This window comes from Oryzias latipes, chromosome 21, assembly GCF_002234675.1.
Source record: "Oryzias latipes chromosome 21, ASM223467v1".
Classification (NCBI taxonomy): Eukaryota; Metazoa; Chordata; class Actinopteri; order Beloniformes; family Adrianichthyidae; genus Oryzias; species Oryzias latipes.
This window is the reverse complement of record NC_019879.2, coordinates 4,915,737-4,935,420: the sequence shown is the minus strand read 5'-3', so window position 1 is coordinate 4,935,420 and position 19,684 is coordinate 4,915,737. Positions and strand designations below refer to the sequence as shown.

Here is a 19,684-nt window from a genome sequence, read left to right as displayed (position 1 = left end):
CTCTCCAATTGTCTTTTTGAATTCAAATCCTGGTACACCGCAAATTTCCTTAAATTAGATTGCAATAAGACTGAACTTCTCATTGTTGGCACTAAATCCACTCTTAGCAAACTCTGTAATTTCTCTCTCTCCTTTTCACTATTCCTCCATATTTCCCTCCCCTCAGGTTAAGAGTCTGGGTGTCATCCTTGACAGCACTCTCTCATTCACTGCCCACATCACCCGCTCCACTTCCATCTGCGTAACATTCATCGTCTCTATCCCTCTCTCACTCCACATCTGCCCTAGCCCACAGTCTCACCACCTCCTGTATCGATCACTGTAACTCCCTTCTTTCTGGACTACCTCAAAAACCCTCCGTAAGCTTCAACTGGTTCAAAACTCAGCAGCTTGAATAATAACCCAAACCCCTCCATTCACCATATTACACCCGTCTTACAGCAGCTTCATTGGTTACCAGTACCTCACCGGATCAACTTTCAAAATCCTAATTTTAACCCTCAAACAACCTTGCCCCTCCGTATCTTTCAGAGCTCCTGACTGTTGCTATTCCCACTCGCTACCTCAGATCCTCTTCCTCCCTTCGACTGGCTGTTCCATGACCACGTCTCATTACTATGGGGGGCAGAGCATTCAACTCCCTCCCCTCTGATCTACAAAATATGGACTCACTCTCTCTGTTTTCCAAACATCTCAAAACTCACCTTTTTCCTCATGCATTCAGGACATAATATTTAAACTGCTGCTTTGATTGTTAACTTATTTTGTCTTTTATGGAGTTTTATTGTTGTATTTTTTTGCTTTTACATATTTTTGAACTGTGAGGTGACCTTGAGTTTCCAGAAAGGTGCCGTAAAAATTAAATGTATTAATATTATTAGTATTTTGAGCCACTAACCTCTGTGACAGTTGTGTTTTTTGGGTCATGCATCATGTAGCAAAACTGGAACTGCTGCTCCTTCAACAGCATAGTATGACTGTTGGGAGCAAAGAGTCACCAAACAGACTTGTTATGGTGGCCCAGAAGGGTCACAACACATTTACTTACCACACAACACATAAACACACAACACAATAACTTGCCTCACAACACATTAACTGACAACACAACACATTAACTGACAACACAATAACTCACAACACAACATATTAACTTACCACACAACATATTAACTCGCAACACAATAACTCACAACACAATAACTCACAACACATTAACTCGCAACACAATAACTCACAACACGTTAACTTAACACACAACACATTAATTCACAACGGAAGTAAAGCTGCAATGGAAGTGATTTTATTCTGAAATTTCCATCACTGGGCTGAGCGGCTAACTACCTAACAGAAAGTAACGTCAGTGAGCTGTGGAGGGAGCACGTTTTTTCTGCAAGAGAAGGTTGCAGCAGTGTTGCTAGATTGGGCGTTTTTGGTTCAAAATTTGCGGGTAAAAATGCCTTTGTGTGGGTATCCATAATTTGGGCGGTTTTAGGGTCGGTTCGGCTGTTTTTTTCCCTCGTGAATATATAATAGCGGACTACGATAGGCCGTGTGGCTGTTGGAGTTCTGTGTAATGAATCTCCGTGAACGGCAGAGACGCTTAATGGACCGGGCTCTGTCATCTAACCTGTTGTTGGCAGTGTTGATTTCTTTAAGCCTGCAAGGGAAGCTCGGCTTCCCTTATAATGTCACAAAATTAATGGTCAAATATGTAATATTGTATTCAAATTTTATTGACTAAAAATGCGTTAAAAAAACGTTCATCTCAAAGACGAGTTCGTTCAGAATCAGTAACACGTAGCAGGTCGGCTGACTCGATTTCCTTCTCATACATTCCCGCAGCATCACAGTGCATTTTCCCATTGAAGCCCAGCGTCCATTGACTTCAATGGGGCTGCTTTGAACTTTTTTTTTCAGCGCTTCGAAACTAGACGGTCATTGGATAAACGCTGCAATTATGTCCCGCCCACGGACGCTCAGCGTCTCTGGGGGTGAAAGGTGGAGTGGGATGGCCCGGACTCCGAGCTTCTGCATGATGATTGGAGGGTCTGTCGAAAGACTGCATCTCCTTTTGACTGACAGCGATTCTGTACTATAAGGAATTACTGAAGCTTTTCGCGCTCAGTCCCATCGCGGATTTCTCAAGTTCAGTCGAAATAAAAACTGCTGCAACCTATTTCTTTGATATTTGCTTGGCGAAATTGCTTGATTTTCATCCTACATTTCACACAATCAATGCTCTGCAGAGCGGAAGCAGTTCATCAGAAATTTGCCTCTGAGTTGTAGTCAGGTCTGTTGATGCAGAGTAAGCCTGCCCTTACTCCCTAACATCCATCTGATTACACGCTCTTCCCCAAGTTTACAGCCCCTCACAATGCCGACCTAATTTGTGCAACAACGATGCCGAGCATTATGGGAGCTCTCCATCTGTAAGACGTAAAATGCGGACATGCATGGATCTATTTGTCTACAAGTGAATGCATCAGGATGGAGTGGAGCAGGGAGCTTGTAGCTAATGCATCACACCTACAAGCTTTTTCCAACATTTTTTATGTGCTCCTTATTCATATTGATTTAGAGGGGGGGGGGGGGCTCAGAAATGCAATTTTGAGCTTAATTTCCTTAACAAATGTTCTCCATCATCAGAAAAATGCAGCAAAAACATGTTTAAAAAAACCAAAACACGTTGTGCTTTATCAGAGTGGATCTATAATCTTTGTCTCCGATTAAAAAGTAACTATTAAAATAATTCCAAACCGATGATAAGAGCTAAGATCTGTAGCGAATATCCATTTGGTGTCATTCAGATTTGTCAAAATCAGATCCACGAGAGAAAATGATCAGATTTTTCTGTGATTACTTTTGATTAATCTGATAACAAAGTCAGATATTAATTGAGAATTTTTGGTAATTTACTATTATTTAGGGCAATTTAAAAAAGGTTTAATTATTAAATTTCTATCATCTGCTCGTGATGCTCCATTGCAGCAGGCTCGGCTTCAAAGTTCACAGTTCATAGAGGCTGTCCCGCTCACAAGGAGCCGCATTTTCTAGTCGCGACGCCACCCGAGAGGCGCAGAACTGCAGCTTCGGCACACCGCGGCGAACAGCTTCGTCTCGCGACCACCATGTTGAGGAGACCTCTGCTAACCGCCACAAAGCGAGGCGCGAGCCTTCTGCCGCGTGACGACGCGACAAAAGTGGCGGCGGCGGCGGGGGGAGCTCCTTCGATGCTCCTCGCGGAGCTTCGCCGCCACCAAACATCCCCCGCCGTGGGTGTCGACAAAGTGAAAACTCTGGACGATTTGGGGGGACCAAGCTTCCTGACCACCCTAAACTGGCTGTTTCTTAAAGGGTATTTTAAAAAGACGCAGCAACTGCAGGTAGGTTGAATCGACTGGGCTCTGAGCCGCGTTTTGGAGGGAGGTTCGTACCAGGAAGACCCCTACATCTTAATTTCGCCCAGCGTAACAGCTGACTGCGAGTAACCTCCATCATTCTCAAACTGTCGGCCCAGTTGAGGTTTTCTGTCGAAAAGATGGTTTTTTTCCCCCAAATTCATTTTAAGAGCTAAATTCCCTTTTATCACCAGAATAAAATACGTTAGTTATTCTCAGACAAATGTTATGAGTAATAACACAAGTTAAAACAAAGTTTCAGAAACAAGAGATGTCAAAAATGTTGATATAATTATATGTAATTGAAGTTTTTATCTTTGCAGTATTTGCATTTTCTTATTTATGTTTCTCCATGCAAACTACTATAATAATAATAAAACAATGAATGGGATTTTGTTTATGATACCTTTATTACATAGGTGTCTCTTTATACTTTACCACACAGATCCAACAGCTACAGCTAAAACAAAAAAAAAATACATTGTTTTTATCTTTTAAGAATGTTTTGTTTGAGTCATGATTCAGTTGGAGAAAAAAAAAGACTAATTGTTGTTGTTGTTTGGTCGTAGATTGAACACAGGAACATCTATGGTCCCATTTGGAAGTCTAAATATGGCCCTTTGGTTGTGGTGAACGTGGCCAGCGCCGACCTCATTGAGCAGGTCCTGAGGCAGGAGGGGAAATACCCGGTCCGGTCGCAAATGCCCCACTGGAGGAGCTACAGGGAGCTCAGGAGTAAATCCCATGGACCTCTGACAGAGTCAGTCAAAGTCCACAATTATGTGTTATGAAATATGTGTTATTCTTAAATCAAAAATGAGTTTTTTGCTGAGGCTTAACTTCAGAATTTGCCGCTCCTTTACCAGTTACAGTAAAGAAACAATTTAAATCTGTGACCGGGCTGAAGTAAACAAATAGCACAGTCTACTTCTGGACTTAAAGCAAATATATTTTTGATTACGCAAACTGTATGTTAAAGGAAACTTGTAATATTTGCAGCTAACACTGAGGACAAACACGATCAATCAATAAGACTAGCTTAAACTAAGTGTTGTGCTCACGAGTAGGTCATAGATTACACCATCAGCTTGTAAACAAGCCCGTTGGAATGTAAAAATGAGGTTCTGTCAGACGTGTTGTGGCAGCACCTTTCACCAACCTCAACAGGGATGACTAAGAGGTCCCAGACAGACAAGTACTGGAAGCTCACCCAAAGCTATTTTTAGAAACAATTAAGAGAGTCTGTTATGATCCCACCTACTTTCTTTTGAGTGACAGTGTAACAAATGAAAAAAATAGAGGTGAGAGGTTCAATTGAAATTTAGATAAATGTTGTACATTTCTGATACTTTGTCTTAAGCTCATGTTCTCCATGGTTTACAGGTTGGGGGCCAAGTGGCAGCGCATACGCAGTATCTTGAACCCCCGGATGCTAAAGCCTGTGCACGTGTCGTCTTACACAAACACCCTTAATGATGTGGTAACAGACTTTATCGAGAGAATTTCCTGGCTGAGGGCCACCGGTGACCAGGGTATCACAGTCAATGACCTGACTGGAGAACTCTACAAATTTGCTTTTGAGGGTGAGAACAGATCAATGACCAACTTCATGTGGTCGACTTTGCAAACTCAAACTAAATGAGATCTTTGTGTTAATCATTCCCTGCATTTGATCACAGATACATCATACTCCCCTCAGCTTTAATACACTTGTCCTGGACTCATGTTTTATAGTGGAAAAAAATAATGCAATTCAAATGCTATGAAGGTTATAAGCTTAACTCTGTATTAGCACTTGCATGTGTGTGTGTTTGTGTTGTTATTTTAACCCAGATTTTTGGCCTTTTGAGCTAATTAGATACCGAGCGATAACCAGTAAGTTTCAGTGACATCACACAGGAAGTTATAACATTGAACAATATAGTTAAAGTTTTTGCATGGGTTTTTTCTCTTTTAGTACAAACACGGACATGTATCGATGCTGAAGCCTTTCCCAATCCTGGCATTTTTCCAAAAAAAACATCAGATGTTGCAGGCATTTATTCTTGTTATTTTGGCACAAAAAACCTGAGATTTCAAGCATTTTCTAAAAGTTGTGATTTTTTTTATCTCATAATTTTTAACTAAAAACTTTGTGAGCACGAACATTTTTCAAATAAGGTGTTTTTTTTAATCTCCTGTTTATTAAGTGCAAATTTTATGTAACACCACAAGAAATACACAACATCAATGAAAGGCTTTTTTTTATAAATTGATTTATCTTTAGAAAAAGCAATATTTCTTTGTAGATAGTTGTACAAAAGCACCTCAAAAACTTGAACAATTTTACAACAATTGTATAATCCATTCATTCATAATTATGCCTAAAAGCTATTTTTGTATACCAACGAAATTGGCAAAGATGTTTTAGTTTTACTTATGTTTAAATTAAAAGTGCAACTTAAGAAGAGTTTTTATTTTTGTGGGGGAAAAAATACAAAATTTACTCACGTGCATCCTTTGTACAATGCTTATAGTCATTTTCCTCGTATGTTTTGGGGTTAAAATTGTTGGCGACTTTCGCCTTTGCTCCTCAAATGTTGCAAGGAGACAAAGACAATTTGTCTCCACTACCATGAAAAATATCACGCTGTTGCAACAGGGTGTTGATGACAATATTGTAGTGCAGTACAGCTAAGCGTGGTAAACATACTTGACAACCCAATGAACTCTGGGAAATGCAAAGGTGGTGATGACGCCAAACAGAAACAAGTCTCTGAACTCTGTTACTTCATGCACCTTTTAACGCCGTCTGACACTGATACACTACTCAGCATGACCTTTAGCTGGGATTTTGTAGTCAACTCACAGACTTGTAGGCACAAGTAAGAGGCAATGTTGAGCACTTTGATTGGTTAGACTGATGATGCATAAGTTTGAGCCTCTAAACTTAATTGGCGGAGACAGTTTGACCAGTGGAACTTGATCACAATGAGTGGTTGTTCATAGTAATGGTGATTGGAGGGGCTAATATGTTTATTTGGCAGGTATTTAAAGAGAATATTTTACAGCCAAGTACTTTTTACTTCAAGACCCAAGCTATCTCTTAGCATCAATGATATAAAGGGAGTCTTCTCTATAAGGATGTCAAAAACGTTTAGTTGCTTTCAGTGAACAAACTTGCGGTAAGTAAAATGTTCCTGCACCACCAGGGAGAAAGCTGAATGGCAGGAAAACAAGGGTATTTCTAATAGAGTGGGATTTCTCCCAATAATAATAATAATAATTGATACTTTATTTATTCCACAATTGGGAAATTGTTTTCCACATCTTGACCCATCCCCTGGGGGGAGCGGTGAGCTGCAGACTAGCCGCGCTCAGGGGGCAACAGCTGGCTGGGGAGAGCAGGGATCGATCCGCCAACCCTTTGGTTGTTGGACTACCCGCTCTACCGCCTGAGTTAGCCTCATTTTCTAAATGGGGCAACCTTTTAATTTTGCTTCTTCGTATTTCCAGGAAGCACCTTCATGCATTGGTAAATGGTAAATGGCGAATACTTGGACAGCGCTTTCTACCTTCCTTGATGGCCCAAAGTGCTTTAAAGTCACAAACCCATTCACACGCTGGTGGCGGGTCCGGTGCCGAACCTTCCACCAGAGGCAAGGTGGGGTTCAGTGTCTTGCCCAAGGACACTTCGACACATGGGCGGGCAAGGCGGAAATCAAACCTGCAATCTTCCGATCAGAGGTTGACCGCCCTTCCATTGCACAAAGGCCGCCAGTATTGTGCTAGTTCAGTCTGAGCAACACTGCCTCTTGTTTTGTCCTTTATTTTAAATGCTCGTTTTTGTGTACAGGCATCTGCTCAGTGTTGTTTGAGGCTCGCATGGGCTGCATGAACGAGGTGGTGCCAGAAGAAACGCAGAAGTTCATCTTTTCCGTTGGTGAAATGTTTCGTCTCTCCCCCATCGTCGTCCTCTTCCCCAAAGTCTTCTGGCCGTATTTGCCTGCCTGGAAACAGTTTGTTGCGACCTGGGATCACCTCTTCAGTGTCGGTACGCAAAATTCAAAAAGAATGGAATCAAATCTAGCTAATTTCTCAAGTTTGCTAAAAAAACAATAATTGCATAGTGCATCTATGGGTTGACACAATTATGCTGTTAATATCTCAAGCATAATGTTAAATAACTTAAAACCGGGTCATAAAGAGCTCTTTTATGACTAATCGTCAGGTTTATGTCAGATGAGCATTGTTAGCAATATGTCAGTTTAGTCATACACTTCCAATTAGTGGGTCATTTTCCAGCTAGGTGACTGCAGTCTAAGCTTTAAGGCTTGTCTTATCAAACCTCTTGAAGGTTTGCAGATTCTACCGACTTTCTCAACTGACAAAGTCCAGGACCCGGGCTCTGATGACCTTCATACGTAACAGTTTCCGAGCGGGATCCTTCACAGGTTTTATATGTCCCTGTTTACTGCTTCAGGAGTTGTACGTTGACCTTGAACTGTCAATGTAACCACACACAGGCTGTAAATTATCTGCATCCAGCCCCATTACATGAACAAATAGCTGTGAAATGAGTCTTAAGCTGTTTTATTTTATCTCTTCAGGATCATTTATGTTTCAGAAAAGAGACCTTTTTAATGTTTGGCTCAATATTGTGTTCATGTTATTCATAAATGTTGTCTTTAACAAGCTGAAAGAGAATGTATGAGCTGGAGAAGTTAGCAAACGTGCAAACCTGTGGGATATTTCAGAACTTTTAAGGACGAGCAAAGTTAGTTTGGGATCGGCATGTTTGCGTTTGAGAGCTTTCAAAGCAATTGAACGGTTTTTGTTGGGAACATGGGAGTTAAGCGTCATGGCGTAGAACACGATGAATGCTTTAGCCTAGGATTAGAACCTCTGACTAGAGCCCTGCGCGGGACTATTTTCTTCATCCCGCTCCCGCCCGCGCCCGCTGAATTTTTGACCAATCCCGCCCGCTCCCGCAACGTATGCGTTACACTCCCGCCCGCTCCCGCAATATGTATGTCCACTCCCGCCCGCACCCGCAAAACTCATAGAATTTAGTCCCGCACAGTAATAGAGATGCATTGATTTTGTATCGTCCCCCGTCCCGCAGGAAAAAAAACATGTATTTTTATTGATATTATTAAAGAGAACCATGTCCCTCCTCCAGCCTCATCTTTTGATGCATTCCTCTTGTGTAATGTGCAACTTAAATATTAAATATATTTTCACAAATCCTGTTCTGTTAAAAGCGTGCGTGTGTGCGCGCGCAGACAGACGGCCTGAAGCGCGCTCTTAGTAAGAGGCGGGGCGGGGCGCACCCCCAACAACAGGTTAGATGACAGAGGCCATTGGGCGTCTCTACCTGGTGCCTTCAAGGAGCTTCAGTACATAAGAATCCAACAGCTGCACAGCCTAACGTAGTCCGCTAATATATATTCATGAGATATTCATGGCAGCACTGATCCCGCGGGGTTTATTTTTTGCCGCCCGCTCCCGCCCGCAGCACAATCCAAACCGCCCAATCCCGCGAGATTTGGGTTGGGTCCCGCGGGACCCGGCGGGACCCAATCCCAATGCAGCCCTCTACCTCTGACCAAGTGATGGACAGTCAGGGCCATAAGCAAGAGACAGGTGTGAAGGACTTCTGATGAGCGGCGTTTTGTGTCTCAGCCGAGGATTTGGTGAAGAAGAAAATGGAGGAGATCCAGCAGGATGTGGAAACGAACAAGGAGGTGGAGGGAGCGTACCTCACACACCTGCTGCTCAGTGACCAGATGACGGTCACAGAGATCCTGGGCAGCATGACGGAGCTTCTGCTGGCTGGAGTCGACACAGTGAGTTTCTTCATGCGCCCTTGGGCTTGATTTTTTAAAAGAGACTTAACCATTCCTTGTTCAAACATAGTTAATTACATGAAATGATTTGAAATGTCAAATAATGATCTTCTGTTGTCTAAAACACAATGAAGTTGGCGAAACATCCATCTCCTTTCTTAGTTATTGATATCTTCCAGTTATTTATGCCCTAAATGCTGTAAATAAGGCAATTTGCAGATCATCCAGGCTGTAGATCAGGGGTTCTCAAAGTGCTACCCAGGGGCCAATGGCGCCCCGTGGGAATTATTTTTTGTGGCCCTCAATAAAAGAGAGCCAGAGCAGGTTCCTTTAACCCTTGTGCTATCTTAGATGACCCCACCCTTACATTGACGTGTTCTCTCTACCATGATAAAGGTGGATAAAGGTGGAAAGATTTCATGTAATCCATGGACACCAGTGAAGATCACAAATCATTGAAGAAAAAAGGTTCAGAGCACTGTCTAGTGGGTCTAGATGACCCAACTCCCAATGTTAAAGTGCCTAGGATAGCACAAGGGCTAAAGAAAAACGTTGTGTTGGCGAGGAGAAAAGGCGCATTCAAGCTAAATGGACAAATGCGTACTTTGTCGTACCTCGTGGGCTGGATAAAGTCATGTGCCTTATTTGTAAGCAGGTAAATGCAATGCTCAAAGTATTCAATATAAATTGTCACTATATTACATATCATAAAAACGATGACAAATTTACCGGCGAGGAGCGCAACAACAAGCTCCTATAACTACAACGAGGCTATGCTGCACTGCAGATAATGTTTACAAAAATGGCTTAATCCAGTGAGGCTGTGACAGAAGCTAGTAGCTACGTTGTCGCTTTGGAAATGGCCCAGCTTAGCAAGCCCTTAAGTGACGGGGAGTTTGTAGAAAGAATGTATGCTGAAAGTAGCTGACATTGTTTGTCCAGAGCAAAAGAAAGTCTGTCAAATGATACAATTACTAGACGAGTAGAAGATCTGGACAGCAACCTCCGGGTTAAACATCTGGAGGGCCTGTTAATTGTACAAACTACACTTGTTCATTAAAGTTAAAAAAAGTTTTCTATCTATCCTTTTTTTTTTTCACAAAAATTGGCCCCCCGAGTTCCTAATTTGGCCCTCCACTACAAAAACTTCGAGAACCCCTGACGTAGATACTGAGAAGTAGGGCGGCCCTGATCTATTATAGAATTTGCCTTCTATTCTAGTTTTGCTGATTTTTGCAACTCATTGATAAATTTAAAAAATCTATTGTCCATCAACATTTTGAACAGTTAAAGGCTGCATGATCTTTGTCAAACAAAAAGGTTTGTGTTTTTGTCCCTCTTTGCGACAGACGTCCAACACAATCTCCTGGGCTTTGTATCACTTAGCCAAGGAGCCAGAAATCCAAACCAAGTTGTATCGGGAAGTTATCGATGTTTGTCCAGGAGACAAGGTGCCGACCAGCAGCGACATCAGTCAGATGCCGTACCTTAAAGCCGTCATCCGAGAGACGCTGAGGTCAGAGGGCGTTTTCCTCAATATTAACCAAGCAGCAGAAAGACATTCGTTTGCCTTCTCTTCAACATTTTTATTTATTCATCTCATGGGGAAAGAAAGGACTTTTGCTAAAATCTGTTGATTTTCTGTTGCAATTTGTAATGTCCAGGTTGTATCCAGTGGTCCCATCAAACGCACGCGTCACTGTGGAAAATGACATCATAGTTGGAGGTTATGTCTTCCAAAAACAGGTACGACACAAGTTTCACAACCCCCTCCACTCTCCTGAGAACAGATATACCCGTGTCTGAACCGCACCCTCTGAGTGTTGGTAAAAATGCATGCAATAGACGTAGCTTGGAACCATTGACTGTATATGTCAACTGGACTGAGTGGGTATGACGTCACTCGTAGAAAATGGGTCACTTTAATTCAGTTGTCATTTTCTTCGTTATACGAACCCCGCCATGTTGGAGCCAGACGACGTCACTAATCAGTGATCGGTCCAAATCAGTCTGAATCAACATTTCCATGGCCACCCCCTCTCACCAATCAGGAGTGAGCGTGTTGTAAGTCCACACCCCTTCCACTTGAAATCAAGTTTTGTTGAATCTGCCAATCAAATGTTTCAAACATTAGACATGAGACCACCTACTTCTATTGAGGCATCTGATTGGTCAGTTTATAACTTGAACAGAAAAATATAACGAAAAGAAATAAGCATTAGGAAGAATGTGTTAATAAAAGGTGTCAGAGCAAGAATAGTTACTCTGACAAATAGAATGACTGAGTTACAGCTGTTTATTTCCCAATTGAAGTCTATGGGATTTTGGCTTCTTGGAACCAGTGGGTACTTCCTGTGTGGAACGCTAGGGGGAGGGGTCACTCAGTCCAGGTCTCCTATACAGTCCGTGCTTTTTACCAGAATTGTCCTCTTTCATTTATTACGTTACAATGTGGGTGACAGCACTGTCCTGCCGTGGTTCTCCACAGCGCTGCTGTCAGTCATGCTTTCAGCAGCCCATTTGTCCTAATGCTGAAGTTGACTGTATAAAAAAAAACAAAATTGCTCAATTTTAAATGCAGATTGAATTTAGCAGGAACTATTATGTGCCAGTGTTTTACTGATGAGTGACTTCAGCATCTAAAATAAAGAGGGGAGGGGCAGCATCTGTAATTTGGCGTTCCAGGTTTCTCTGGTTTTCCATGACCGTTGCAGCCTTTTGGATGAGGACGCTGCCTTCTCTCCAGAAAGTGCTCATTTCTTTTTTTCTTAGCGTTCTGTTTTTTTGGTCTCATCATATTTGCAATTTAAAGACTAAGTTCTATCTTCAAGAACCAAAAAAAACTTTTTCAAAATCCTTGCTTTTTAATATTTTCTCAGGTTTTCTCCTCCAACTTTTGTATCTCTAACATGTTTAAATCTGGAGATGTAAAGCATATGTTGAACGAAAGGAATCATGGGTAATAAAGCTGTCTGTGTCTTCGGCAGACGTTATTCCACCTTTGTCACTATGCCGTGTCCCACGATGAGAGCATTTTTCCCGATCCGCACACCTTCCTGCCTCAGCGCTGGCTCAGAGGACTGGATGATAAGATCAAGCAGCACCCTTTTGGTTCGGTGCCGTTCGGCTTCGGGGTGCGGGCGTGTTTAGGCCGGCGGGTTGCTGAGCTGGAGATGTACCTTTTACTGTCCAGGGTAAGAGGGAGCTTTAATTCTCTGTGTCCTAGCCACAAAACTGGATTTACCAATATTTTTTTTACAAAGCCCTGCCTTGTACTGTTTATCTTTCGGCATTTGAATGTATTCAAATCTGTCGGTCAACGTGACGAGAGACGTAGTGGTCTTGATCAGAACAATCAGTTACGAAAACACTCCTAAGAGGTGCTGTAACTGGTGTTCTGTCTCTTTATTGTTCTAGCTGCTGAAGAGTTATGAGGTCAGGCCCGACCCTGCTGGAACCGAAGTGAAGCCCATCACCAGAACCCTGCTGTGTCCTGCTGAACCCATAAACCTACAGTTCCTGGACAGAAAGGCTTAGGAGATGCTCTGAATGAAGGCAGCAACCTCCCTGTCAGCTGCATTAGCATGCACACTGTGTCGTCCTTCTTTCACCAAGATCCTGTTTTTAGAGAGTTCACGTCCAGAACACTAAAAAGTGCAAAAACTGAGTAGGAAAAGCAGGATTTGCCAGGTAGAACACATGCTGACCTAAAATACGGTAGATTTTCACCTACTGCTTAATCACTTTCTTTGCTACCAAGATTTTCAAGTGATACTGTTTTTTTCTCTGTCTCTTCTGTGTCGCATTTGCATTTTTTTTCATGTTTGTGTTTTTCGTTAAATAACTTTATATGCTCTAAAACTATTTCTAACCAATTAAAAAGGAACTGTGTGCGAACCAAGAGAATGATCTTTACTTTCACAAACGATTTAAAGTGACCAAGTCAAAACCTGATAGATGTTTGCCTTGAGTTTAAAGTATTTTTATGGGGGAGTCATTTTTGTCTTTTGTTGTGGGTTCACTGCTCAGAAAAGCAAATATCTCTATAGGGAGAGGGAGTAGCAGACTAGTGAAGTGAATTTCTGAAGTCATCCACCTCATAAACAAAGAAAAAATACGTCTGCACGTGTACATGTCAAAGGAAACAAGAAAACCGTACTAGCCCTTCTGATATCTTGTAGGGGTCCAGATGATTCCACCCTTACATTGATGTGTTATCCCCCTCCCCCATGAAAAAAATGGACAGGATTTCATATCTGGCAACCACACCACTGAAAATGAAAAAAATCATTGGAGAAAAAGATAAAACATACAGGCGAGCGCGCTGTCTAGTGGGTTCCAGATGACCCACTACCAACGTTAACGTGCCTTGGATAGCACAAGGGCTAGAAATACACAAAAACTATACCGATCTCTTGGTGATCGGTCTTTGCACAACTTTCCCATTCATTGGGAAAGCGTTAGCTAAAAATCAGATGTCTACCCCTGACATGGGCTAGCTGAGAGCAGCAAGTGGCCCAATTAATTTAGACCAGTCTAATCTTTATTGACATTATCTGTCTCTACTGGCAGTTCTCTATAATTTCCCGTAATGAACTGCAGGACTTGGATCAAGCACAAGACAGTGGTGAAAGTGCAACCAATGGTGGTATAAAATAGGGAGTTTATTGGTAAATTCTTTATGATAATCACGGGGGGGGGGGGGGGGGGGGGGGGGGTCAATAAAAACCTGTTGAAGACTATTGAACAGTGTTTGAGTGGAAGGGACTCCAATCTGGCTTGCTTTCCCCAGCAGAGGGCTTCAGCGTCTTATGACGTGGTGCACGACTCTTAATGTATCCCTATTGTAGTCAAATCAAATCAACCTTTATTTATATAGCACTTTTACAACAACTCATGTCACTCAAAGTGCTGTGCATAAAATACAATAAAATTTAAAAATAAGATGACAAGACAAACAGTGCCGAACCCCCCCCCCCCCCCCCCCGCACACACAGACACACATTCGACACCATGATAAAAGGAGTGATAAAATGATGGATTGTAGAGAGCATTCAGCATTCAGAGAGAGTAGTCAGCAGTGGTGGAGCCAGTAGATATTACATAGGGGGTACAGGAGGGGGGGGCAGAAGACTGTTCTGAGTGGCAAATGACAACAGCAGAGTGGACGCCCGGATGGGCCGGCATACACAATACAAGGGCGAAGCAAATAATTTAAGGGTTCAAGATTGAATTTAAAAATATTAGTAATTTTTTACAATGCTTTGAGAAGCTGATTTCTTAATCATTGTCAATATTGATACCAACATTAACTTGGTTGCTAAGGGGGCAAAGCTCCACCTATGCCATCAAGACTTGCAGGGCTTTGCTTTTTTGTTTGTTGATATGGCAGACTCCCTTCTTGATGCAGGAATATGGGCTAAGGAATCTGTCAAAAAGCACCAATTAAAAGTTTGTGCAAAGAAAAATATGAACACAACCTTTTAGTTTTACGTTCAACATGTCTGTATTGAATACGACTTTTCTTTGGAATAGGAAATGTTACCTGTTAACTCTCAAAAATACACCACAGGGTCAAAGGCCCGAACATCGAGTCCCGAACCCGAAACACAGACTGTTCAAATCGTGCATGCAAATTAAGGTTGATTTATTAAACTAAAAATAACAAAGAACATTTTAGAATGTTTCATATTATCGCGTGCACTGTGCTCCTTGGGATGTTAAAAGCTCGGGAAATCTTTTTGTATCCAAATCCGGCTTTGAACTTCTCCACAACAGTATCTCGGACCTGCCTGGTCTGTTCCTTGTTCTTCGTGATGCTCTCTGGGCTTTAAACAGACATCTGAGACTATCACGGAGCAATTCCGATTTTTTTGCCCCTATGCGACCTGTATCTGATCTTTTCATGGCAGTCTGAACGACACAGATCCGATCTTTTCAAATGTGACCCAGGCCACTTGGGTATGTGGTCCTGAATCTGATACGTATCCGATCTTTTGAAATGCGACCTCCGTCTGAACGGCCAGGCCACATGTATCCGACCCGTACGTCATTGACACACTACAAAAGTCATAATTCTGCGTTGAAATAGGCGGGAACTAAAAAATCAACAACAACCATGGCGGACGATGCTGCTGAGACCAGTCAGTGGAAGGGAAGCGAGCTCACCGATTGGATGCATGTTTGGGGTGACAGCTCTATTCAGGCCAAACTCCAGGGCTCTTATTGCAACTGGGCTATTTAAAAAAAAACTTCAGCGAAATGGCCGAGTGAGGTGTTGAACCTTTCCTGCGATTACTTTTTTTTTGTCCCTTTCCGACCGTGGTCAGAAGCACAGGGGACCCAGGGCGAATCCTCCTTCGGGGTTCACTTCCCCCTTTCTGACCCTCAGATTCTCCAGGATTCTCCAGAACGGGTTAATAAAGAGTCCATAGCATTTATTCTGGGGGACACCTTCATTTATTATCTTTCTCCTTCCTCCATTACACACAACATGAATTAAAATGAGAAGATTGTAATTGTGCTGGCTCCTTTGTGAAAATAAATGTAATAAAGCAAAAAGAGCTCCGCTTTGACAACAGTGTTGTTGACATCCATTGTTAACGTTAGCTACTTCTGCGCATGTGGGTCAATTGTGGGTCATTTCACGGTCACACAGGAGATCACAAAAATTTGCATTTAATTGGAAATGTGAACTGCCTTTCCAAAAAATCGGAAATGAGCATTAGGCCCTGCAGTGTAGCCTATGTTGACCTTAATGACTATTTATGATCAATAGAATCCACCTGTATGTAATCAAGTCTCTGTATAAATGCACCTGCTCACCTGGGATGGTGGGAAAAACAGGTAAACCTGTCCTGGCAATTTTTTTTTCCTCTAAACATTTGTTACATAAAGATGTAATCCAGGCTTCTAAACTGCCTCTGTCAGTTTAGTAAAGACATCCCAAAGGTACATTTATTATTGAGTAAATACTTTTCTATTTTAGCAAAACACGACATAGTAGACATGTTGTGTAATTTACTTTGTGGAACAGCAACTGTTAAGTTGCACACCAATATCTCCCTCTAGTGAGTATTTCTGGCATAACAATGTCACACACTAATATGGAGTCCTATATTGTTCATAATTAAATAAATAAATATTTAATTAATTAAATAAATATGGTCTCATGCAAAAACACAATAAACCAATAAATCTCTCATAAATATATAAAAAGATCATGAAATTGTGAAAAACCTGCACACAGATTTTAAATTAGCCATTATATTATTCAATATATTTCATTTTGCTTTAAAACCCGTTCATTATTTTAAAACAGCATTTTAAAATATTCATTTTTAACTATGTTGAATATTATTATAATTCTGATTTTTTTTCAGAAGCTCGTATTTCAAAATCAATATTTTCCAAAGTAGCTTTGTTTTTTCATTTCATGTTGCTGTATTTCACAATGGCTTATTTATTTCAAGAAGAGCTTTTTCAGGAGAATAGGTCTGTCTGTCAATCAGTGAAAGTGGGCGGGATCTAAACGCTCAATGGCTCGTCCATGGAAATAGACTCATATTCCTTGATACCCGCTCAGCGGTGTACCAGTCAGAGAGATTACATGTTTCAGCAATAACCGCGCGGCTTTGCTTACATTAGAGATCAAATAGAGTCAAACAATCTGTCTGCTGCAGAAGAAGCAAACATCTACGACTCTGTTTTTGTAGTTTGAGGGTTTGTGTGGACCAAACCACAGAGGAGCTCCGGTCGTCCACGTCTATAAGTCCCCCGTTGAAACACTCCTCATTCTTACGCCATTCACTCAGAGCTCACATCGTGCCTTGTGTCGGCTCGCAGGAGGTGAGCTGGCGGACCGACAGTCAGACCAGGCAGCTGCGCAAAGCGGGACAAGCCTGCTGAGGCCTCCTGAACCTTATGATATTTTTCTATTTTCATTGAGACAATGATTATAATCAGGTCCTCTGATTTTATTTTTCCTTTTCAGGGAAAATGTTGAACCTTTCCTGCGATGACGTTTCTGACATCTGAACACTCTCGATGTGCATTGTGCATCCATGCATTGTTACTGAGATAAGCACAAGCAACCGCTCCATGTGGCTATCAGGCTGAAAACATTAGCTGGTAGCTCCTCCCACACGCGGCATGGTGCATTCATGGAAACTCCAGTTCATAGAAACTTAGTGGAACTCCAACAACCACTCATCCTAACTTAAGCCACTACTAGATGTTCATGAGAAGATGAAAATTGCCGAACCGACCACAAAATCACCCGAATTATGCACACTCGCCCAAAGCCACTTTTATCTGCAAATTTAGAACCAAAACTGCCAATTCTTCTTTCAAGATCTTAATCAGACATTGGAATCTCCAATGTTTTCTGTAACTACCGTATATATAACAATCTTTGAATGTAATTTTGACAAGCAGCTTCAGAATTTCAAATCAGGCTTTTATTTAGCTATGAAAATGTATTTAAAGTCTGAAGTATTTTGCATTTTCCAATTTCTCATTAAACTGGCAAAAGATTGAAAGTGTTTATTTTTTATATATATGTCAGTTTAAAACATTCAGTGCTTTTATCATTGGGACAGACCTAACTATTTTATCTCATATTGGATTTATTTCTGTCTTTTGTAGGTCTAAGTTACAAAAATAAAATATCGTCCATCGTTCCTTCTTCTTTTACATCAACAGTTAGAGCAGACCAAAATATGGTCAGATTTATAGAGTCAGGTTAGAATTAAAGATTAACCTTTGGACACAGCCGAGCCCTACACCTGGAAGCTCTAACTAACACTGGAGAACAACAGCATCACTGCAGTGCAGACAAAAATGTCAAACAACAGAGACAAAGGAAGTATTCTTTTCAAGACAGCAGCAAGGGTTGTAATTCATCAATCTTTCAAATATTTTTGATGGAATTATCCTAGATATGGATTAGTGATAAATATCGTGTCTTCTGCACAAGCAGGACATTTCTTAAAAAAAAATTAAACTTCTGAAAAATCAAAATCTCATGTGAATTACAAGAATTTATTGATATATGTCAGGGCTTGTGCTATCTTAGATGACCCCACCCTTCCATTGACGTGTTCTCCCTACCATGACAAAGGTGGATAAAGGTGGAAAGATTTCATGTAATCCATGGACACCACTGAAGATCACAAATCATTGAAGAAAAAAGGTTCAGCGCACTGTCTAGTGGGTCTAGATGACCCAACTCCCAATGTTAAAGTGCCTAAGATAGCACAAGGGTTACATTTTACAAAGTCTCAAGTCTCTTTCTGTGAACTTTAGATGAGCTTTTCTTTGTTTACAAGCTATCTCGGTGAAGTTCTAGTAATCACCTTAAGGTGCTTCTGTCTTTTTCCTGATTTTATTTTTGAATATTGTCATTTGATTCAGCCACCTTTCTGTGTTTTACCAGGTTGGACCTGCTTCCCTCTGCTTCCTGGATCACCTGTGGACGCAGCAGCTTGCACTGTTTCTTTCTGTCATTGGGCCGGCTTCTGGGTTCAACCATTGGCCTTCATCTTACCCCCCCCCCCCCCCCCCCCCCATACGCTTTCATACTATCTAATGCATGTTTTAATGTAACCAGAGAAGACATTGTAGGTTATATTCTCATATTTCTGAATTTCTAGTTTTTTGGTGTAGTAGTTTTTTGTAGTTTTTTGGTGGGAACGTGCCTTGATTTAGTATGTCATTCTGAGGACAAAATTTCTCCTCTGTTTGGAAAAAACGTGTTTGAATTTGTTAAATGTACAGAAGTAAATTTGGAGTAAAAAGACCATTGAAATTAATTGATGATCAAATATCTTATTACATTACAATGAGTGTCAGTGTTTTTGTGTGTGTTGGATGTCTGATTGGATTTGGTCAAAACCTCCACCTTGTTAATATGTGGATAAAGCGGTTTTGCAAAAGAAAGATTTTTGTGGTGTAAAGAAAAAATGATGAATCCTTTCACATTAGCGAGGGTGAATGCGTCAAGTAAGACATTGGAAGAAAGTTTGCAGAAACATGAAAGGATTCAACAAGTGAACTCAAACATGACTTATTAAGAAAAAAAGGAGAAAAACAACCAAAAGTATACTTTTTTTAAATACTTTTAAGGAGAAAAATCAAAAAACACTGAATAATGGAGACAGTTCGTTTGCTATTGTAGAAAAATCATGCATTTTGTGATAAAAGCGCCCAATTTCCACATGGCTGTACCTCAGGATCCCCTCTTTCAGAAAATCACATAAGCCACGAAAACCAAAATGTCGTACATTTTTAAAGATGGCGGGCACACCCCTAATTTGCTTAAAAAATATTTGATTTCTATTTGACTCAGTCTCAACAAGTTAGACTTTTAATGCACAAAACACAGTTTTTTACTCAAAGTCGCACTTTAATTTTATCTATTGTAAAAGGCAAAAAAACCAACTGTCATTTCTGAAA

General features: G+C 41.2%; 1 protein-coding gene across 2 annotated transcripts; it reads left to right on the top strand.

The window, feature by feature from the left end:
* The first annotated feature begins 2,685 nt into the window (after positions 1-2,685).
* Positions 2,686-13,130, top strand: LOC101175691 (sterol 26-hydroxylase, mitochondrial). 2 transcript variants are annotated; one of them, XR_002292755.2, is made up of 9 exons: positions 2,686-3,386; positions 3,971-4,161; positions 4,785-4,984; positions 7,237-7,434; positions 9,066-9,229; positions 10,579-10,745; positions 10,894-10,975; positions 11,205-11,293; positions 12,217-12,328. XR_002292755.2 is itself a non-coding variant. In XM_004081430.4 (9 exons), the coding sequence occupies exons 1-9, from the start codon at positions 3,132-3,134 to the stop codon at positions 12,764-12,766; spliced, it is 1,584 nt and encodes a 527-aa protein (XP_004081478.1). In that variant the 5' UTR covers positions 2,701-3,131; the 3' UTR covers positions 12,767-13,130. The 2 variants fall into 2 exon arrangements, 1 of the variants encoding a protein (XP_004081478.1); XM_004081430.4 differs by lacking the exon at positions 11,205-11,293 and adding an exon at positions 12,647-13,130 and having other exon boundaries at positions 2,701-3,386; positions 12,217-12,423.
* Positions 13,131-19,684: the final 6,554 nt, after the last annotated feature.